At 28.7% G+C, this 23,534-nt stretch overlaps 1 protein-coding gene across 1 annotated transcript in view; it reads left to right on the forward strand.

The window, feature by feature from the left end:
• The window catches only part of LOC136969363 (acylamino-acid-releasing enzyme-like), a 105,740-nt gene that overhangs the window by 25,348 nt on the left and 56,858 nt on the right, over positions 1–23,534 (forward strand). The window contains exons 4-9 of the mRNA XM_067263495.1: positions 2,773–2,848; positions 5,124–5,263; positions 5,511–5,651; positions 8,987–9,078; positions 12,958–12,998; positions 22,625–22,746. Coding sequence (XP_067119596.1) covers positions 2,773–2,848; positions 5,124–5,263; positions 5,511–5,651; positions 8,987–9,078; positions 12,958–12,998; positions 22,625–22,746 — 612 coding nt within the window. The remainder of the gene's footprint in view (positions 1–2,772; positions 2,849–5,123; positions 5,264–5,510; positions 5,652–8,986; positions 9,079–12,957; positions 12,999–22,624; positions 22,747–23,534) is intronic.

Genomic DNA, 23,534 nt, shown 5'->3' on the forward strand with positions numbered 1-23,534 from the left:
TGGCTCGTATTATTTGAATAGGGAGCTGTTTGTGTTTAAGGCTACATGCTCACCAAGTTTCATTTGAATCGGAGAACTGAACATCTGGCACTCTCCTTGCAAGTGACAGAAAACAAGTTCCTTTTGCTATCTAGATGCTAAACTGATAAGGCTACCAGCACCTGCATTAATTAGTAATAAAAATGATGGCAATAAATAATTTGAAGTGGCAAAAGAAGTTTTAAATTGGCAGAATGGTTGCGATATTTTTAAATTTTCTAGAATGATCCTTGATATGTGTCATTTTAAACCATTTAGACGACATATTAAATCATTAATGATAAAAAGATGGTATTACTAATTAAAAAATATGCTTAATATCATTAACAAATTTTATTATCTAACATTTGAGTCACATTAATCTGCAGTTTAATAGTGTAGCAGTTATCATTAATTATATATAATGAATTTAAAAATTGTTTTTATTTAAGCTACAAATCATAAAATATATTTTGAGTAAATGTTATACAATAGAATTTACTTATTATAATCACTGTTATCAATTGGCTAATGTTATCAGCATGTCCCAAAATATATAAGTTATACTTGTGACAATGCCGGAGCGCCCCCTATGCTTCGGCACCACAGGATCGAAGGGTCAACACCGCATTTGCAATGAGTAGCTCATCAGGACTGACACCACTGTATCTTTAAGGACAGACACAGAAACCTTGATGGACGCTAATTCTGTTTTTGCACGTGAGCGGTTGTATTTGTAAGCACTCGGATTTGGGATGGAGATGCTACTACAAGTTTAACAATTAACAATACCCATTTATTTATATAACAAAGAGATACAGATTAAGCTTAGCTAATGCTAATTCTAAATAACAATTATAAGAAATTATTTTTCATCATTAATATCGGGGGGTCCCTGTCAGTGAGAGAGAGAGAGTTCACAATTGGTCATGCATTGATAAATACCTTAGTAGTAGAAATTGGTTCTCTTGTTGGTGTCTCAGAATCGGCATACTGCAGGTTTGCCAGATGATTTGGAAGTTTTGGATGTCTTGAGAAAGGTAGAGGATTGGCGATGATTCGCGATGATTCGAGCAGTATCCACACAGGATCGGACATGGACACCAGTCTAAAACGAACTCACTATGATGACAAACTACCTTTTTTTTTTGTATTTGGGGGTCTTTTGTGGGTTTTTCCATGACTTCATTAAAAATCATCACACTTACAGGAACCATTTACTGGTGTTGGAAATGAAAAATGAAAAAACGTCATTAACGTTTTCGAACTTTGGAAGTTCTTCTTCAGACAATAAAAAAAAAGACGGAGCGCAGATCCAAAATTAGAATGATTATTTTTAAATGAAATCGAACACTTCACGTTCTTCACACAGAAACCAGAATGTGGAGTGTTCGATTTTGTTTAAAAATAATTGTTCTATTTTTGGATCTGCATTCCATCGTTTTTTTATTGTCTGAAGAAGAACTTCCAAAGTTTGAAAACGATAATGACGCTTTTTCATTTTTCGTTTCCAACACCGGTAAGTGGTTCCTGTACGTGTGGTTTATATCCCCAGTGTTCCATGAATGTAGAAGCTTAAAAATCATCATACAAAAGTCTCATTGTTGAATTTCAATCGTCAGTTCCAGGTGATACATTTGATGTGTCACCTCAAACAAGGAAAGAAGTCCGTGGGAAAAGTTTTAATCATCATCTCTGATTTTTCTTTCAAAAAATTTTTTGACTAAAATTTTTCGTCAAGCCCAGGTTCACATAGTTATATTAATTTTTATTTGTTGTAATTAGAGTTTCCAGTTTAGTTATCATTATCTTCAAATAAATAAAGATTTTTAAGCACTATCAACCTTATCATGTAGCTGATAATACTCAATCATCATTACTCTTAACCAGTGCAGCAAACATTAATAAATTTAATCATTATTTGCTCACAATACAGTGCTCAAATTATTGGTACTTTTTACTTCAATTATACAGTAGTTGTTGTTAAAGATAATACTACAAAAAAAAACAGGCACTGGATGAATTACTCTTAATTAATAACAACAATTTTAATTAATAAATCTTAAAGTTATACATTATTTAATTGTTTTAATAAATCAGAATTTCTGTTAATTCTTGTCTTATTTATTTACTCCATTTAATTTTGTCAGTGGTTATCATCATTGTAAGCAAGTTTCAAAGTGGTTACAATAATTTAGATTCTACTATGATAAAATAATTTCTTCAGTAAACAACCTAATGCACTGTATTAAAATTTATTTATATTTTAAACTACTTTAGAAAAAATTAAATTTTGGTGAATTTTTTAATTAAATGTTTTGTTATCATTTGTCTTAATACACACATTCTTTAAAATGGATAAATTTCATTTGAAAGTTTTTCTAATTAAAGTGTGTAAGATTAACATTTAAAAAATATTGAAAATTATAATGAAAGTTCTTTAATGGAGCAGAAAAAAATATAAGGAAAAGGTTCAACACTGGAATATTATCAGGAGTCAAAAAATTCTGAATGGAAATTAAACTAACTTCTATTTAGAAGTCTTTGATTCCTGGTGATGATTATATAGTACTTGCAAGCATTTGAACTTTTTAATATATTTTTTTTTCTGTTTCATTGCAGAATTTTTATTATAATTATAGTCTAATCATATTTTAAAGTATTGGAAAAAATTGTCCAGTAGCTCTAAAATTAAAATAAGTTTACTTTTGCTACATTAAAACAAAATGAATTAAATTAAAGTTTATATTACAGATTTGGAATGGAGACAACAAAATGAAAACAATTGATGTTCAAGATATTGAAGTTCATGGTAAACTGTATGATGACAGTAAGTAATATGTCTTAAAAATTTTAAATACCTAGATAATATAATTTTGTGTTTTAATATGTTTGAAGATTATTCATCAAGCTTTGTCTCCACAATTTGCTATTCAAGGTAACATTGAAAGTATGAACTCTCAATCATATTGTATTTTCACAAATTGTCTAGCATGTCAGTCTTATAGGAAGACCCTGAAATCAGACATTTCTGTATGGTAAAAATTGCCAGTTTATCCCGGGAATGCCAGCATGGTGATATAATTGGGGTTATACATCCGTCTCTAGAGGGCATGTGAAAAAAGAAACAAATGAGTTATGTTGTAAAAACAAACTAGTTTTTATTCTAAAATTGTGAAACTGTCAGCATTACATCAAAAACTATGATTATATGTTTAATTTCTGCATTTTGTCTTTTTTCTAATGATGTAAAATACTCATGGAAGCTTTTGTTATGTTTATTTTATTGTAATTTGATTCAAAAATGCAAAAATAAACACAGAAAATTTCAGAAACTTTCTGTAAATTATCTCATCTTAGACTGATTAAAATTTATTTTATATGAAATTTGAGAGGAAGATGTTATCTTTCAAAGTCAGAGTAGATCCTCAGTGTACCCCATACTGACTAACTATTACTACTAGTACTACTAATTGCCACTAATTGATTTATTGTCCTGTAAACGAAAACTCTCTTCTTGGTTTTAAGTCAATCAAATTACATTGGTTGCATTCAGCAGAGTCAACAGTTGTAACTGAGCAAAGGTGTTTCAATTAGTAGCTGTAATATGACAAAGTGGATCTGCTGAACAGTGAATGATGTATGTATTGGAACAGGAAGTTAGCAGTATTAGTAGTAATTTCTGCTTTATTGTGTACAAACTTGTGTTTATTTAAGTTAAAGATGGATTTATTTTTTTAAATTTATATTATACATACCTTGTTTTTAGTGGTTCATGAACACCTATTGGCACATTAATGCTGCAATAAATACCTTTGTATTGATATATAACGTCTTTAATATAGAAAATTATGACTTTCTTTTGAGGTTTAATGAAAAAGTTTAAATATAACTATCTAGTTATGTAAAATTATAACTGACAATTAATAATAATTAATTAATATTTATGTTATCTGTAATCAATTAAATAACTTCAAGACACAAATAAAGACAGCTTTCCGAAACTTGAGCATAACATTTCAGCAATGTATATTTGAAATAAATGTTTAAATATAATATTGAACCTGTAATTATATTTATATTAAGTATTAAATACTACCATATTATTTATAAAATTTTAGGATAATTTTTAAATTGATAAGTATTTTGCAAATACATACATTTATGCATTTAGTATATAAAATTTTTGTTAGTAATTAAATGCTAAAATTGAAAGTTGCTGTTTATGAATATATATTACATTAAATAATAATAAATTTTGTTTATAAATTATTTCTGTTAAACAATTAAATAAAAAAAAGATTTAAAAAAAATACAGAACAACTGTGTAAAGGATGGAATACTGTTGGAATGATAGTATGTAATAAAAGATTATGTATGATGAATATTATTTAAAGTTTTGTGTCCCTACTATGAAATATATTGAAAGAAATTTTAAATTTATTCTGGTTATATAAATTGATAGAGGTGAGGATATTATTTATAGTAAACATAGTAAACTTTTAACATGATGAGATGTGTATTACACTGGTAAAAATCATTTTGTTCTCTCTCCATCTTTGCATTTTTAAGAAATTGAGTTTTAAAATTTAGTTGAAAGAGAAGTATTAGGGGAATAGACATAGAACAAATAGTTTTTTTGTTTTTCTGATAGTGTCAATATCAAAATAGTGGAAAATCAAAATGATTTGATTTAACATGGAAATGGAACAATATAAATCAAACAGACAATACAAATAACATAACAATATTAAAATCAAATTATGGAAAATTGGACATAAAACAAAGTAGTTCTAATTTAGTAGTTAAATTGGTTATTGTTATGGTTACATCTTTATAATGTTTATAGTGATTAGTGTAAATATATACTTATGAATTTCCATCAAACATTTAATATAAATTTATAAAGTATTAATTGTTTGATATTGTCTAATAGTGTTAATTTTATTTATTACTTCATATTTTTAAAGTTGATACATTTATTGTTTAGCTGTTTGATATCATTGTTATTTATCAACTGTTTAGAATTATTTAGATATTTAAAAATAAATATCAAATTTAATAGCAAATATCTTTAAAGTAACTATTATACTACTATTAAATAGCTGAGTTTGGCTGTTTGGAATGGTCACATAGTGAAGACCGTCTCCTGTATATTGCTGAAGAAAAGAAAACAAAATCAAAATCTTTTTTCAAACAAAAGCATAATAAAGATGATGATGAAAATAAGCAGGAAATAAAAATGGTATAATAAAACATTTTTTTTTTTAAATTCATATTTCATTTAATAAAAGTTTCTACCAAATTGTCTCATTTAATTAAAGTAAATTTATGATATAATTTGATTAATAAACTCATTAATAGTCAGAACACAACTTTTAATTATTAATGAATTCTTAAGTTATAGATAGATAAATGAAGATATTGCAAGTCAGTTTTAAATTTTTGTGAAATTAACAGATTTTTATGATTTGTACATGTTATATCTCTAGGGTATGGAGGATTATATTAATGAAGAGGACTGGGGTGAAACTTTTACAACAAGACATCATTCTGTTGTTTGCATAATGGATATATTAAGTGAAGATGTTGTTGTGCTAGATAGTATTCCTGAAGATGTATCTCCTGGACAGGTATTAATTACACAAAAAAATTTTTTTATGTAAATTACTTTTATTTATTTATTTTAATATGTAATATTGTAGAAATCTTTTATGTCCTAATTGTAAAACTGGTAGTGATATGAAAAACTTTTGGATCTTAATGAATATAAATAGTAATTTAAATTTAGGAATAAAAATTTTTTTTCTCATTAATATTTCTGATGTTTGAATTTCATTATTAAGATAGTAGCCTAAAACAAAATTTTATAATTTTGAATAAAGGAACAAAAAGTGTTCCTTCATTCAAAACTATTGTTATTTTATTATTTTTTTAATATTGTTTTTTTTGTTGAAACCATACATTTGAAAATTATTTAAATCTTTTACTTACATATTTTATTTAAAAACATTATTACAATATTTAATTCTTAATTAGATAGATTATTTATAAATTTCTTTAAACCTGAATAGCAGAGGATTTTATTTTTGTAAGCTAAATAGATATTGCAAAAAGATAAGTTTTTTTTTTTTTTTTAACATCTTATCACATGATGGTAGCTGGAAATTATTAGAAACAGGAAGGAAAACACAATACAGTGAATTATGAATAAGAGTTCCCTCAGTTAGTTCAATAAGCATCTTGGATTGGAATTAGAATTTGATTCAGTAAGAAAAAAGTGATGTCAATCTCTCTCATATTCCCAAATTTGGTCCTGAATAAGCTTTGGCAACAGAACAAGAACCAATCAAATGGGACCAACCAGAGTGTTTAAACTAAGGGACAAATCCTTTAAAAACTTGGGCTACATGGACACAAGGTTCTTTGCTCTCTCTTGAGAATTTTGTTCCTGTTCGTCTAGGACTATGAGTTTCCTTCAGTCTCTTTATTGGAACAAGTCATTGTCATGTCTCTCCTTGACTGTCTTAACTGCATTTATGAAGAGAACTGTGTTCATCTCCAGAGGTTTGCTTAGTAATATTAGCCCCAGAGCTGATGAGCAGTGATGGACACCAGTTGATGCTTGAATTGGGAGTTGAAGACTATTATGAAAGATAATCTGGACTGATCTTGTATAATTATCTTATCTGCAGAGGAAGATTTTTGTCTGTAAACTATCCTTTGTTTCAAATAAAATGAATTTTAATTGTAAACAGACCCCTTACCTCAGTGTCTCCTCCTCCAACATACACTGTTCACTTCCTCTTGTTTTCCTGAACAACAGCACTCTGCCATAAAAAGTGTGTATTGTGTGTTACTCCAGATGATATTGGGTCTATGATTAAATTTTTTCAGATATTATATTAGTCTTTGGGCTTAAAAAGGTTGAGAAATGCTGAGTAAAAATAATTCAAAAATTAAAAGGTATTTAAATAAAATCCAAAAAGTCATAAAAATATGACATTTTATTTTAAAATAATTTTAATTATACAAAGTCTAGTAGGGATGTATGATGCTTTTAGGATGGCATAACATCTACTGGGGGGAGCCAATCATCAAAGAAATGGTTGTATATCACTTGTCAGGTGATGTTATTTCTCAGTAACAATGGAGCTGTGGAACATTGTGCAATACACTTTTGTTGTTGAAATATTTTTTTAAAAGTGGTGATTCAGTGACTCTCACTCAGCAGAAGTTTCAAACTCATTTTAATGTTGATGTCGTGGCAGAGTTCTGAAATGGATCGAAAACCTGATGATAACGGGTTCAGCATTGCCAAGGAAAACTCATGGAGATGTGATCAAATTGTTTAGACTTGTAAAAACATTGAACTGATGAGAAAACTGTAAAGAATAGCCGTCATTGTTTAGTAGTTAGACATGCTCACGCTATATGGATGTTAGGCATGTTGGTTTAAATAATTTTACTTATAGTCCAAAATTATTACTGATACAAGATCATGGTTAACAAGAGCTATACCAAAATGACTTTAAATCAAAAAAATTTTGTAGCGGCTATCTGGAAATTTTAAGGGATGACATTCTGGTGGCAATGAGTGATTAGGCTTACTTTCATGTCTCAGAATGCATTAACAAACAGAATTTCCATTTTTGGTTGTCAAAAAATCCTTGGCAACTCCATTAACATTTCCTGCTCAGCAAATATATATACTTTATGGTATATAGGTTAGCCAAATTCAGCATAATTGGCCTTTACTTTTTTGAGGAAGGGAATGACCAGCAACAGTGGCTTTCACATTATGTTGTGATGTTGCGTAACTTCATATTGCATGAGCTGCAATTGCACAAACCATCGAATAATATGGTTTCAATAAGATAGGGCAACTGCCCATTCAGTGAGGAAGTCAGTGAATAAACTTGACATTTTTTGTCAGCACCTCATTTCTCTGCATGAACATTCACTGGCCAGCTTAATCATTCAACCTTTCAGTGTATGATTACTCTTTATGGGAGTACTTAAAAGCTAAAGTGTATATTGACAAGCCATAGAATACTGAAGCCCTCAAAAATGCAATTATATGGAAAGTCCAAACAATTCCACAAAATCTGGTTCAGCAGGCAATCATCAACTTTTCTGCAAGGCTACAGGAATGCACTAATAAAGATGGATGCAATTTTGTTGTTATTTTTCAAATCTTGTGGGCTCTTTTTTCCTTTCATTTTTTACATTATTAAATGGCATGCATTTCTGTTTTTACTGAAAAAATAAAATTTTTTTCATAAACAAGTAACTGTGTATAATTATTCTGAAAATGTCATACTTTCCTGCCAGACTCTACTTTTCTTTTAATGTCTTTTTGTCTGAGCATTATTCTTATAAGTAAAGAACAATAATTTGTAATGGCTATATTTTAAATCATATAAATTATTGAGATATTAATGTTGAGAATAAATAAGTTTTATTGATAATCAATTTTGAAGTTATGAAATATTTTGAATTTTTCTCAATGCTTAGAAGCTTTATAAATTAATAAAAATAACTTGTTCACATATATACTATCTAAATTTTCAAAATCATTACCATTTAATATTGTATGAAGTTTTTTTGTATTATATGTTGTTAGGGAAAAAAATAACTAAATATAAGTTTTTTGCAAGGAATTAACTAAACAAGAAATTACACACATTTTGTGAGTTAGAAATGTTGGAAATGGACTGTCTAAAAAGTTGTCCAGGAATAAATTTTCTTAAGATAAAATCTTCTCTTTCTACAAAATGATCAATGATGAATTGATCAATTGCTGAAAATTATCATAATCTTTTCACTGTTAATAGTATATTTTATTAGATGTGAATTTTTGGATTTAAAATGATGCTTAAAACACCTTTAAATATTTTTTGATTATAATAATTTAAAATTTTCAACGTATGTCTAAACAAATATTTAGTATATTTTTCTTTAATAGGCAATTTGGTCTTCTGATGATAATAGTGTGGTATGTATAGGATGGAAAGAAGTTCCAAGGCGTTTAGGAATACGTTATTGTACAAATCGAAGGTAAATTTAAATGTGTTGTTTAATTTTATATGGAAAACAGACAAAGTCTACAGTTAAAAATGACTTAATGTAATGTTTCAGTAGAAGAAAAATATTTATCTATATTGTTTCAAAATATATAAAATTCTTTAAAAGTGATTATGGGAAAGAGAGTTATGTAGATTAAAAAAAAAGCACCAAAAGCCATCACTAGATGCAAACTGTATTTTATAAGTTCATCAGCAAAATTATAGAAAATGGCAATTATGAATTTCATAAATATTTATAATTCATATTAATCTTAGTGAAAATGAAGATTAGTGAGATTATAAGTTATTGTGCAATAGTAATGGTAATCATAAAGCTCTGTTTTATTATGGATGTAACAATTTTGCAAAACATTATCTATCAAGTCTATGTTATCTTGTATTTATATTCACTGAAATAATAATTTACAGTATAGATATTGTTTTCTGAGACTTAATATCAAATCTCATTGTTTAAAATTTTATATTATAAAAAATATTCTATTATTGAGTTTGATGGATTTTGTAGTTTTTTTATGTATTTCAGTATAATGATTGGAAAGTATGATTTAATTGAAGCAATTTTGATATTTAAGATATTATCATATATTGTTTGACTAAATTTTTCTTTAAGCTTATTTTCAAGCCCACTGTTTTATGTGAATGAAATTAAGACCAAAGAGACATAATGACATGTTATATTTTAGGAGTTTTAGAAAAATACCACTTTGTATATATAGTAAAAAATGAATGTACTATTAAATTTCATACGCATAAAATGTCATACAAGAATGTTTAGTGAGATATTTTTAATGACAAGATTTACGATGTACAAAATGCTGAAAGTTGCTGATGAAGATAAATTACAGTAGGAATTTTTATAAATTATCAAGTGACAACTCAAGAGCTTCTAGTAAATCTTAATGCTTTGCACATACTTATTGTTTGAATGTTTTGTCAGTTTGGAATGATCATAAAATATGATGTTTCGATTTAACTTGCAGTAAATGAAAAAATAAATTGTATTAATTGTTTAAATATGTGTCAATATAGAATCATTTTAAAAAAACCTATTTTTGAAGCATTTAGAATTGTGGTGAAAATGGATATTAAAACTTTATAAACTATCATAACTTCAAACTTTCATAAGTCATATCATAATTCATACAATTCATTTGGAGATACTTATAAAAATATTTAAAGTTTTTTATAGATTATTTTTCTGAGTTATTCTGAGTATAACTACTTTACAGATTGATTTCTGGAAAAGTAGTTAGTTAGAATAGCTTCTACAACTTAATAAAATCATAAATTTAGATATCTACAAATATATCCCACTAATCTTATAAAGCTTTGCAAAATTCAGTTTAACACAAATGTTTTCGGTCCCCTTAGGACCTCTTCACACGGAATTCGAGTAGAGAAAAGATTTGTTTCTTAAGATGGATTTTATTAGATATCTACTGTCAGCAAGTGTATTGAGTTAATGAATGTCTCAAAAAAGTGAACAAAGTTAATTCAACCAAATTAGGCAAATAGATATGAGATTGGAACATTAAGAGAATATGAAAGGAAGCAAATATCTTGAAATAAGAATATTTTAAATTATGACTACTTTTTTATATTTATATAAATAAATAACTTGCACAAGGGAAACTGTTTCATGTGCAGACAGTTTTTACCAACAGATAATTTAAAGTGTGCAATGTATGGCTCATCAAGAGACTGCCTAAGTATTGCTACATGGCATCTATGTACTGAATCCGCAGTCTGAACTTCAGCAAGATGGGGAAAATCAAGTGGATATAGGAAGTGGTAAACTAATTTCCGGGATCTTTAACTTTTTCAAGCAACATTTGTAAGATTTTCAGTCAGCATATTTTATAGCATTCCAGCTAAAACTAAGCCATGAGGAAATATACCTACTGGAGTGTTTAGATCTCTGTTATGTCCTCATCAAATTCGAAGTTTAATCACTATCACTCACTTAGCAAAAAATGTACCTAAATTCAAGTTTCAAATATTATTGGATTGTGAGATACGATAAATCTGAGTTTTTTTTTTTTCCTCGAAACATAAATGACGTTATCTGAAACTCCCTAAATTTAAATAAATAATAAAATGTAAAAATATGGAGCATTCACAAAGGTAAAACCTTTGTCGTTGCACACCATCAGGAGTTTATCAGAAATTACAAAAATTACGGAGACGACCTTCCCTTTTAGGCAACTGCCTCTGCAACAAACATGCAAAAATGATAAGACATCCTCTGGTGTTTTTGCCACTATTTTTTAAAAAATTAACAAAGTAAAATCGTGGCTGATGTTATTTCAGACACCATAGTAATTATTTAATTTATAACAATCTAAATATATAAAATTCTCACACGCGCAACAATAAAATGCAGGTCGTATCAGCTTATACTAATAACTTTCTTACAATTAAGGAAAATGGAATAAAAAGCAAAAGGGATAGGAAAGGAATAGAAATACCTAGGGTTTTTCGTAGCGATGTGCTCTTGGAAAGGACACCACTTCAAAACTCTCCTTTATTTGTGACCCTCTTCTTATCGTAGACCTTTCGTCTATTCCTGACTTCGTCATTTGTCTTCAGGGTTTTCTGTCCATAGTCTATTTTTTCTTTCTAACTTCTTCGGCACCTCTCAGTCTCAGATCATCTTTCTTGAGGTCTGGAGCACTCTTTTTCCTTCCCTGCTTCTTCGAGGTTTTCACCAAAAGTGACTCTTTCTCTGTCCATTTGGCCCCAGGGCCCCACACCGTCTTTTGTTCTACCTATTTTCGTGGAAAAGATGATCCTACCCAAGGGCAAAAGGTTAGACGGCCACACTATAATCGAACAAATATGTAATAACAAATTTGAATTTAAACGGTTTGAACATTTGGTTAAAAAATCGTAATACGTAAATATTGTACGTTTGGAAATTAAGTTATTACCATCACAAACAAAAAATCGCATCTGAAATAGTACAGTAGAAGCCATTCTTCCAATTAAGACTTAATGCTCTCTCTCTCTCTCCCCCCCTGCGTGGAATTTCGAAAAATCCCTTCTTAGTGTGCGTTTCCGTGACATACCCTAACTGTGTACCAAATTTCACCTCAAGGTTCAGCGGTTTGCTCTGGGCGATGATGAATCAGTCAGTCAGTCAGGATGAGTAGTATTATATATATAGATAAGAACAATGGTTTTAAACTTTTTACAAAATGTGCTTGATATTTGAATTTTCTTTGGCCTGAAGTCTTTGTATGAAGGTGGAATGCCACTGCATGGTTGTATAAAGCCCTGTTCCACAATTGGACAATTTGCCATTTTTGAAAAGTTAACTTTTTTTGGGAAATTCACTTTTGATACTGTCAAAACAGTAGCTTTAAAAGTTAGTAATGGACAATGCTGTGTCAGTATAAAATTAAATTTGTTCTCTATCGCCTCAAATCACACAAATGATTGTAAACCAAAAACTAGCTGGGCATGGAACAGTCTCCCGTAATATAAAAAAAGAGCATTAATATAATAATAAAACATTAAATTTTTTTAATAAAAATTAATATATAATATCATATTTATTTCTTTTTTGTTACATTGATAAGAGGAAGTCTAAAACATATGTTTAAATTTATATTATAATCAGAAATTATTATACAACTGTTAAATCATTATATCGGGTAATTTTTGTATAATAATATCAGTTATATTCTAAGTTGTTTTTATAATTGTTTAGATTTTCATAAATTTTCATAACAAACTATTACTTTAATAGAAAAAATATTACTCAAGAAATTTTTTATTTAAGTTATTTTCATGATTATTGGAGTAAGAAATGAAATATAATAATGATGATTATTACTTTTTTTAATAGATGTGCACTATACTGCATTGATTTGGAAACTGCAAAATGCTGTAAGTATTTCTATACATTGAAAATTATTACTTCACTCATAATATTGTTAAAAAATTACTTTTATTTAGAATAACAATTTATTATTAAATGTATTAAATGCTGCTTTTTTAATAGAGAAAAACAAAAAGTTTTTCTTAAAATTTATTGTTTTAAACATAGATAAATATTTTTTTAAAATATTATAAAACTATTTTACATACTGATGACTTTTATAAGTACATAAAACAATGCTTTCTAAGTTGGTTTAGAATCTTCGGCATTATTACAATTTTGTAATAGAGTGATTTGAAGTTAATTTTAAAAATGCTAAAAATGATGAAAATATCAAATAAGATATTAAAAACATAATTTATAATTGGTCAATATCTATATATTAATTGAAGGTTTTTAGTTTTTCAACTTAGTTTGAGTAAACAGCTAGGGCTAAAAACATGGTTCAGGTGTTAAATTAATGCTCTTACTCTGTAGAAAGTGTTGTTGAGGAGAGATTTGAGAAAGGTTTAATGGTTCAGGTTAAGTAGAGTGGCAAAAGGTACAATGTTTAAGTCTACCACACAAACATGTTGGGCGGTTGTAAAACCTGTTGCGATCCCCACAGCTCTTCTTATGATTCAGACTAGAAACCACAGATATAGAATATAAAGGAACAAGTAAATTATTGTAAACAAAAGTGAAAATATCATCACATGACTAATAGTTAAACAGAATAACTAATACTCTTAAAACTCAACAAAAGCATAAAGGAATTACTAACAAAGAGTAAATTAAGTGTGAATTAGTTTGCTATTTAGAAATGATTGCTCCCTACAAAATAATTTTATTCAAATGAAAAGCACAAAATAAGTGTTTTAAATATTATTAAACAACAAATATAATTAAAAGCATAATAATTGAGAAACAACTACACAAATAATAGCAGAAAGACAGTCCGGATTCTTCCATGCCATTCTCCCATCTAAAACAAATTGAACTCTTCCACTACTGGGAAGGCTTCCCACAACTAAAGCCTAGCCTGAAAGGTAAAACAAATTTTATATTCATGTACATAGCAAGAAGAAATTTTTAGAGTTTAGAAAGTTAACATTAAGTTTTTATAACAATATTGTTCATAATTGTTTTGATCATTATAAACAGTCTATTTAGTTAATTTTCTGCAAGTTTTTTATTTTTTCTGGTTTTTCAAATTATTTTCCTCAAATAATCAATAATTTTACCTTAAAGTAAGCTATTTATCTTAATTATTACACTGATTATATTACAATTTTTAATTTAACCATTCATTTTCTTACTTAACATTGAGAAACATGAGCAGAGAAACAAGTCTGCAATCCTAGATATATAGACAGCTGACTGAATTGGAACTTTCAAAAAGTTCCAGGACTGGTCAAATAAAAATTTTTTGATGTACATGTTAATTTATTGAGAGTTGTTATTTTTAACCTGTCCCATGTTGTTCCTGAGTATCTTTATGTTAACCTCATTTGACCTAACCCATTGACCCCGAATATGCTCATTTCCACATCGGAACATTTTTGATACTAGATGTCGCTGTGCATCATAAGTTTTATATTAAAATGAACTTTCAAAATATAATTTTTTTTGTTTTTATATTTTTCAATATATTTATTTTGTTTGTGCAAAATAAAAAAATAATTTTTAATGATACAGTAGCCACAATTATTATTTAAAAAAAAATAATTTCATTAGGACACATTGACAAAAATTCAACATGACAGCCACATGCAATGGAGAAAAATTTCAACATGGGATAGGCTAAAATATGTTCATTCTGCAGCTATACCTAGATTCCAGTGCTTTTCTCTGTTTTCAAATCATTTCTGAAATTCTTTTTTTTTTAATGATGTTGTTAAGCACTCACTGTGATTCTGTTTGAATGTTATCAATGTTCTCTAATTGCTTCTTTTCAGCACTTTTTTCAGCTGTGGAAATAGAAAAAGTCACATTATACCAAGTCTGGTGAGTAAGGAGGGTGGGGTACCACAGCTGTTTTATTTTTGGCAGGAAACTGTTGAATAGAGATAGCTATGTGAGTGGGGACATTGTTATGATGCAACAACCAGTTCTGAGATTTAAAGATCTGGTCTTTTTTGTCTTACATTTTCATGCAGATATCTCAAAACATTCATATAAAACTTTTGATTCACATTTTGGCCTTGTGGAACAAATTCTGGAAGAATGATTTCTTCCCTATTAGAAAAAAAGAGCTTTCTCTTGAGATTGCACCTCACTTGGCATGCTTTCTTTGGTCTAGGTGAACCATGATTTTTCCACTGAGTCAATTGTTGTTTGGTTCCAGGGTCATAGCTGTAAATTTATATTTTTGTCTCCTGTAATCACTTTCTTTTCTGTTACAGTCTTGTCAAGTTTGAAACAAAATTTTACACACACATACACTGTTTCTTAAAAGAATTCATTTTGCAAAGCAATGAAAATCACAAATCAGTGAAAACATGGATTTAATCCAAATAGCAAGAAATGAAAACTACATAAGATAATGCCACAGAATTTGATGGGACGATAAATAAAGATGTCTATTTTGCATCCTAGTTCTTGCAAGTTCAGCACATGTCTATTTCTAGTATCAAGTTATCAGTCCTGGAACTTTTTGCCTGCATCTCATATGCTAGTTAAAGGCAGTGAAACTATTCAGCCAAGAAAGCGGAGAAGAAAAAGCCTTAATGGTGTTAGAGATCTCAACCAAGATTGGAAGTACAAAGTAGTGGGAAGAATATGCAATATGTGAACAATGGTTGAAGACATTCTTTGAGTTTTTCAAGAAACATAAATTTATGATATCTCAGAGGCTCTAGAACAGGTTGGAATTGGAACCATTTAAACATTACAGTGAGCTGTTGATTTAGACTTTACATCAGATTTTGGGGCAAGACTGAGCCATTAGTCATTCCTTTAGTCACAAATTCAAGATTCCATCTTCTCAAAATAACCCTCGATCTGATCATTCATATGACTTATTTTGATCTTGGACTGTTGTCATATGTACCAAGTTGTTTGGCTTTACATTTTGAATGCAAAAAAGTCAATAGTGGAAACAACTTTCATTTTAGCGACTGTTGCCATAATGGAAAAGTGAAATTGTATTCTACTTGTTCTCGTGAGGTTCTTGAGAACATTCTACAGGTATACCTCGACTTACGTCCCTCTCGAGTTACGTCGTTCCCGATTTTACGTCATTTGTCAAAAAAGTATATGCAGGGCTTAAAGTGACTCTCTTTTTTAGCTTTTTTAGCTTTTTTTCATAGCTCCTCTCTTTTTTAGCTTTTTCTGAGAAAAACGCACTTTTTTAGCTTTTTTCACTTCCCATGTGAAATTTTTTTTTTCGTAAATGCGCTCAGGAGCGAAATAGCAACCAGCACTTCCCTGTATGCCTTATGGACCGTGCGCGACATGTTAAGGCACTGTCGTATACACATGTAGTGTACTACATTTATATAGACTAACAAAACGAGGAGCTTCCCAAAGCTTGATACTCTGCACATGCTGTAGGAATTTGCACGTGGGTTCTCCTTGCTTGTATCCTTGTGAAATACCGATCTCCGCAGTGCTTCGATATAATCACACTGCATTAAGTCAAGTACACTTCTAGTTTGGCATTAAGAGTGATTTTTATACAGCATTATTTTTAGCATTTGTATTTATTTAAGTGCAGTGGACAAAAGAAAGAAATAGATTTTATTTAATACTAACAGTAGAAACTCATGTTTTAGCAACAGAAAATCATATAGAACCCAATACTTTCTGAAGTAAGTTGCTAAGCAAACTTCTTCCCAACTGCCTGCTATTCTTTAGTTTAAACGATGACATTTACTTGTTTTTGACTACTGTAGAAAAACTGAAAAAATAATTGTTGAGCGATAATAAATTTGATTTCTACTGTTATTATTAAATAAAACGTTGTAGGACACTTGTTTCAAAGCGTGTATCTTTCTAGCACTCTGTAAAATTAAAGATTGAGCGAATCTTGTGCCAGGAAATACAAGATTTTAAACTAATATCCTAAATATTAATAACTTCTGTAGAGACAATCTTTAGACAAAGACAAAAGTTTGGTTTTAAGTGGGTGCTTATATATTTGGCATGCATCATGGTTTTCTGCATTCTAACAGTGTCCTGCATTTTCCATTTCGACAAACTATAAAACTCTTCATGCACGTGCGCATTCGAACAGCTGCGGTCAATCCGGCACCAAATTAAAAAATTAATTTGTAAATATTTAGCGTCGAAAAACCGCTATTTTCACTTTAATCTAGCTTTTCGATATGCTTCTAGTCGAACTCAGTCAAAAAATTAATTTAATTATAATTTATTGAAGATTTTAATATTTTAATATTAGAAAGTAATTAGCATAAATTACATGGTGTCATGTCTCATCTTCGCTCCCGTTCAAGTTTATTGTCCTATACATGCGCCGATGTTTGTTTTTACTTCTGCTGGGGTTTTATTTCAACCTCGACCATTTGGTTACGCAAAGTGGGGAGACGGGCATCATGTGATCGCGTACCTGACTTTTTACAAGTTTCCTTACCTCGAAAGAAACTTATATTTTTTCTTGATTTTAATTATTATTAATTAACTTTTTTGATGGATTCTTATATCTTTGTATTATCTAAAGTTGCAGATATAAATGCGTAAAACTTTATTTAAAAAATTGTTTTTCTTATATTTTAAAATTCAAAAATAAATTAAATATCGGAAATGCTAAACTATAAGTACAGTGTGTTTTACATTATCATTGCGAACAGATACAGCCAATTATTTTATAAACGTATTTATTATTTCAATTTTTATAAATTATTTAATTTGATGCAACGTAATCAATTAATTACTGTGGCGCGTTAACATGGGCGTAGCCAGGAAAGGGCATGGGTGGGCACCCCCCCCCCAGTTAACTTGGTGCCTCTCCCCAGAAAATTACAGCTTCTACTAGGCTCCCCATAACAACGCGTTAATTAATATGGAGGCGAGACTCGATTCAATTACTTTTTCATTTCAGACGTTAATTACAGTGTTATTTTAATGTAATTTTATACATAATGTATGTTTATTATAATTAATAAATCTATATAGGAATAATATCTGTGTCTAATAAAACAAAGCGATTATAAAAATGAAAAGCGTGCGTTCCATCTCAATCTTTTGTAAGCGAAATTTTATGATTTTAATTTTTAAAAAATGAGATTTTTATTTATAATTTCTGTAATTTGATCTATAAGAGCAAAAAACTAAACTTATCAAATATCAACTCTCTGTAAATAATTTCATCATTTACTTATTAACGTCAGATTTGTTAAATTTCATGGGATTGTATTATTTTTCAACTTGAGGGTAGTAGAAAACTTTGTATATTTTCTCCCGTGAAAGTAATAGACTCTGCCGGTTCCCCACTGTGAAGGACAACAAACTGCTAAATGTTTAATTACATTGTTTTCATAAACTCTCTTCTTTGTCGGTTGTGGGTCGAATGACTAACAAATTGTTTTATTGTATTCAGGGGAATAGATTTGTGAGTCTAGTATTACCAGTAATGAATTCTGTAATTTTATTTTTAATCATTTAAAAAATATTGATAAAATTACCAAATAAATGATTGGGTCACAATTACTAGTGGTATTGCTATATAACAGACATGGGCAAATGAGACTCCGAGAGCCGCATGCGGCTCTTTTTGAATTTTATGTGGCTCTTGCTGAAAGTGTTAATTTCTGCTTTTTATTATTATTTTTACAGTTTTATTTCTACAATTTTGTGAAAATATGTTTATTAAAAAAATTCAATACTTGTTTTATATTATATAATAAAATCCAGGTACATAACTGCAGTACAGAATAAAAAAGTACAGAACTGCGGCTCCCATGCATTTTGCAAAACCTACATTTCGGCTCCCACTGAACTTTTGCTTGCCCACCCCTGCTATATAATGAACATGCAACCCACTGATTCTGCCAGAAGTTGTTTTTTTCTTCTTTAATTACATTTTTTTTATGAAGAAATCAAAAAATGTACCTTGAAATAAATGACATTTGAAATTTGGCATGTTATATGGAAACACATTCTGGTAGTTATGTTACTATTCCATTTGCTTTGCTGTGTAACGGTGGGAATTCTGTATGGGGCACATGAAAACTTAATGCGGGCCTGTTCTGGCTTAATGCAGTCTTACTGGTCACTTTTCTGGAGTATAAACTCAGCCTAACTATTTTCATATTTAATCTTATCAGTCCACTTAATAATCAATCTAATATCATATGCAATGTTATTGATACAAAATATGTGTTCATTTGTGTGTTTTTTTAATAACGCCTGTTTTCGTTCATTTTAACACTATTAGCTTTTTTAGCTTTTTTTCAGTGTGAACTCTCTTTTCTCACTTTTTTTTATTGCCATGACTGCTTTAAGCCCTGTATATGGAAAAATAAAAATCAAGTTTAAGTCAGTTTATTTGACTTTAAATCCGTCTGCCATAAACATTGAAGTCATAATATCACTAGAAAGTGTTAAAAGCACATAAAATCATATTAAAATATGTACATTTACAGTAAATGTTAATACAATCATCATAAATCGTATAAAACGAAACATGAAAACATCTGTGTTTCTGTGTTGTCATCTTATTTAGCGGTCTTTAACTGCTCATTATTGGCGTTTAGTTATGACATAAGTCGAAACTACGACTTACGTCATAACTACACAAGTAAATTCGACTTACGTCGCCTCTCCTGGAACCAATTACCGACGTAAGTCGAGGTATACCTGTACATGGAAAAAGCTCAACTACTGAAGAATACCCATATAACATCCAAAGGTACAACAGTGCATTGTTGTTCACTTCCTTTATTGCCAATGAAACTGTAGCTCCAGTTGGCTACAGACCATACATGTTTAAGATCAATGGGCAGCTTTCATTATAAATATAGTCCTTTACATTCTGACAGATCTGAAAAGCGAGCATATTGTTCAGCATTATATTATAGACACTATAGAAGCAACAGACATCAGAATGTCTAGAAATGAGATTTGTAATCCAGAGCTAATGATGATGCTGCATGAAATGATTGCTGCGGTATCCCTTGTGAGAACCTTTGCATGCTGTAACAGAATGATAGCAAAGGCTGATCAGCAAGAATAAGAGCAAACCATGTTTGAAGGGTCAATCATATGTACACAAGAAATACTGTGTCAAGACAATCTCATAGAAGAAATTTTTAGTTCAGACTACAATTCACTAACACTTGATGAAGTGAGGTATCAAGTAATTTTGTATCCAAAGAATTTACTCTGTGCAGACATAAATGATAAAATTGTTGCCACCTTGTCTGGAGAAGAAGAAATTTGTTTGAGTTTAGACTGCATAGTTTCTGATAATCAGAATTAGCACATCAGATACCCAATAGAATTTCTGCACACAATTGAGAATTGAGATGAGTGACTTCCACCACATAAATTAACATTAAGGATTGGTGCTCATCAGGAATCTCAACACTAAAAAAGGGTAGGTTAATGGAATGATATTAGTTATATACAGTATGTTTAATAACACAATTAACTTTGAGATCTTGATGTGCAAACACTATGGAACCATTCACATGCTTTCTTGGATACCATTAACTCCAAACAATGACACTTTTTTTTTTCCACAATTAAACTTCAAAATCCCATCTAACTGGAATTTGTCATGACAATGAACAAGAGTCAAGGACAGACTCTCATTAAAATTGGTATTTATGTATGAGAACTGGTTTTCAGTCATGATATGCTTTATGTGGCCCTTTCCAATCCAGATCACAAAAACACCACTGTTAAACCTTTACTTCCAGTAAGAAATAATATACAAATGAACAAACGTTTTTGATCTTAATCAAGATCTGCCTCAGATTTTGTTCGTTTGTGTATTATTTCGTACCAGAAGTAAAGGTTTAACAGTGGTATTTACATTTACTGGTAATTGGTCTAGTAGTTTGTAGATCATAAAAATCTGTAGCAGTAAAAATTTCACATCCAGATCTTATGATTTGTCTGCTTTCGAAAGATGGACTCAAAATATTGTATTTCAATAAATTCTGAAATAAATTTCAATTTTAATGGCAGACTATTTTTACAATTTAAAAAATATAGAGGAAATAAAATGTCCTCAATTCCACCATGTCCAATTATCAGGAACAAAACAGTTTTTCTTTTTGAAAATGATCTTTTATTAGAGGCTATGCCTCTGCAAAATTATGTAAAACAGTTTAGTGATGATATCATCAGTGAGCACTTTAACTGTTCTACATAATCTTGCAGAGTCATAGCCTTTAATAAAAGGTTGTCTCTACAAAGGAAGACTATTTTGTTCCTGGTGATTCGGCATGATGGAATTGAAGACATCTTGGTTTTTTCTATATTTTTTAAATTCTGATATAAACTTGAATGTTGGTGGGTCTAAAAGTTTTATTCATGAGGTGATTGCCTTGAGGTGGGCTGCCACTTCCATCATCGTTAATCTGAATTCCCCACCAATTAAAGGTGATCAGCCTTAAGAATGCTAAATTACCATCATGAGACCCAGATGCAAAATTAAAAGAAGCTTCATGGCACCAGAGAACAGGAAGATGTGAATTACCTACAGATAGACACAGAAAGCATTTGCTGTATTGATAATTTTTGTGCATAATGACAAATTTTAAATGAGCTCATTGATTGTGTTTTAATTGAATAAAATCATTAATTTTGATGGGTTCCTGCTAGTAAATCTAAAATTCTTAATTTTTTCTTTCACAAGTTTATAAATTTTTTATTAATTTATTTAAAACATTTTTATATATTTTTGTTACATAAATTAGTATGTTTTTAAATTTTAAAATATTATCTCATAAAATAATTTACAAACAACTATATATTACTTATGTATGAAGTTTATTTGATTGACATAATAAAAGATGTCAGAAGAATTGTATATATATTAAGAAAATTAATATTACAAGTAAAAATTTAATTCGATTTTATTTTATACAAACCAAGGAAAATAAAACTAAACTATCCTGTAAACAATTTTTAATTAATTAATTACATTTATATAAACTAAAAGATCCAATTAAACTGTTACTTATTTTAATGTTTATTGTACTTTTATTTTTTATTATTCTATATATTAGAATTTTGTTCTTAATATTTTTATAAATAATAATACTTTTTATGGAAATTTAATTTATTTGTAATGAAATTTGAACTTTATAAACATAGTTTAATAATCGTTAACAATATCTAGTTTTTGTAATTTATCAAAAAATTAATAATAAAAAAATGAAATTAATAAAATAGTAAGAGATGTATCAGATTCATCATGTCTCAAAGAAATCTGTAATAATTATTATTATTTGATTATCTTTGTATAATATAAATTAATATTTTTTATTATCTTATTAATTAGAAAATGAATATTGATTTGTATATTACAAATGAATTTTTATGGGTATATAATTCTTATATTAAAAATATATATTTTCAAATTAAAGATAACTTGTTTTTATTTATTTAAATGATTTTAAAACAAAATCTTATCATGATGTATAATTTTTTTCAAACTTTAATTTATGTGTTAAAATTTTAGCCATATTAAGTGGAGAAGATAAAAGTGTTCGTTCTCCAAGATTTAGTTTGGATGGAAATGTATTAATATTTTTAGAAAATAATTCTGGAGGTCCTCATCATGTTGGAATTAAATTAATGAAAGTAAGATTATATGTTTTAAAATGTTAATATTTTAGTATTAGAATGCTTTTTATTTTGTCTATCTATAAAAATTAAACAAATAGTTGTATTTATGATAATACACACAATACAGTAATTATAATTAAAAAATTATTATATGTTATAAATCTCAAAATTAATTAAAATATGCATTTCTAAAGCGAAATGAGTTTAGTGGGAGTAAAATTAATAATTTTAATTTATACTTAACACATTGACTCTGTTGTAATTTCTTCCTTGGATAATTTCAATAATTATTAATTATGTAATAATTTTGTAAATTATTTAATATCTATAAGCACGCACTTTTCTTCTTCAAAAAATTGCCTCCAAAATTCAGGTGCGTCTTATACTCCGTAGCGTCTTATAGGTATTTTTTTTAAAAAATTGCTTAAAAATTAAGGTGCGTCTTATAGTCTGTAGCATCTTATAGTCCGTAAAATACGGTAATTATGTAATAATTTTGTAAATTATTTAATATCTTCAGCATGTCACATTTCAAACATTATCTTTTTTTGATTTCTAGTACAATAAAACCTAATTAAGTCAAAGTTTAAGGGGTAAATAATCCCAATTTTGAGTTAGAGTTTTGAGTTAATGAGTTTAATAATACCTGATTTTCTTAAATTTTTCTGTCTGTAAATTCTTTGTTGTCAAGCCATTTTTCAAGAATTTGTTCACAGAATGAATACAAAATTATATACAGTTTACGATACTTTTGAGTGCACTGTTAACATTCTAATGAGACCTGTTGTGTTCCAGTTAGAAAG

The sequence above is a fragment of the Centruroides vittatus genome, unplaced genomic scaffold, assembly GCF_030686945.1.
Source record: "Centruroides vittatus isolate TY-2023 unplaced genomic scaffold, ASM3068694v2 contig_1777, whole genome shotgun sequence".
NCBI lineage: Eukaryota > Metazoa > Arthropoda > Arachnida > Scorpiones > Buthidae > Centruroides > Centruroides vittatus.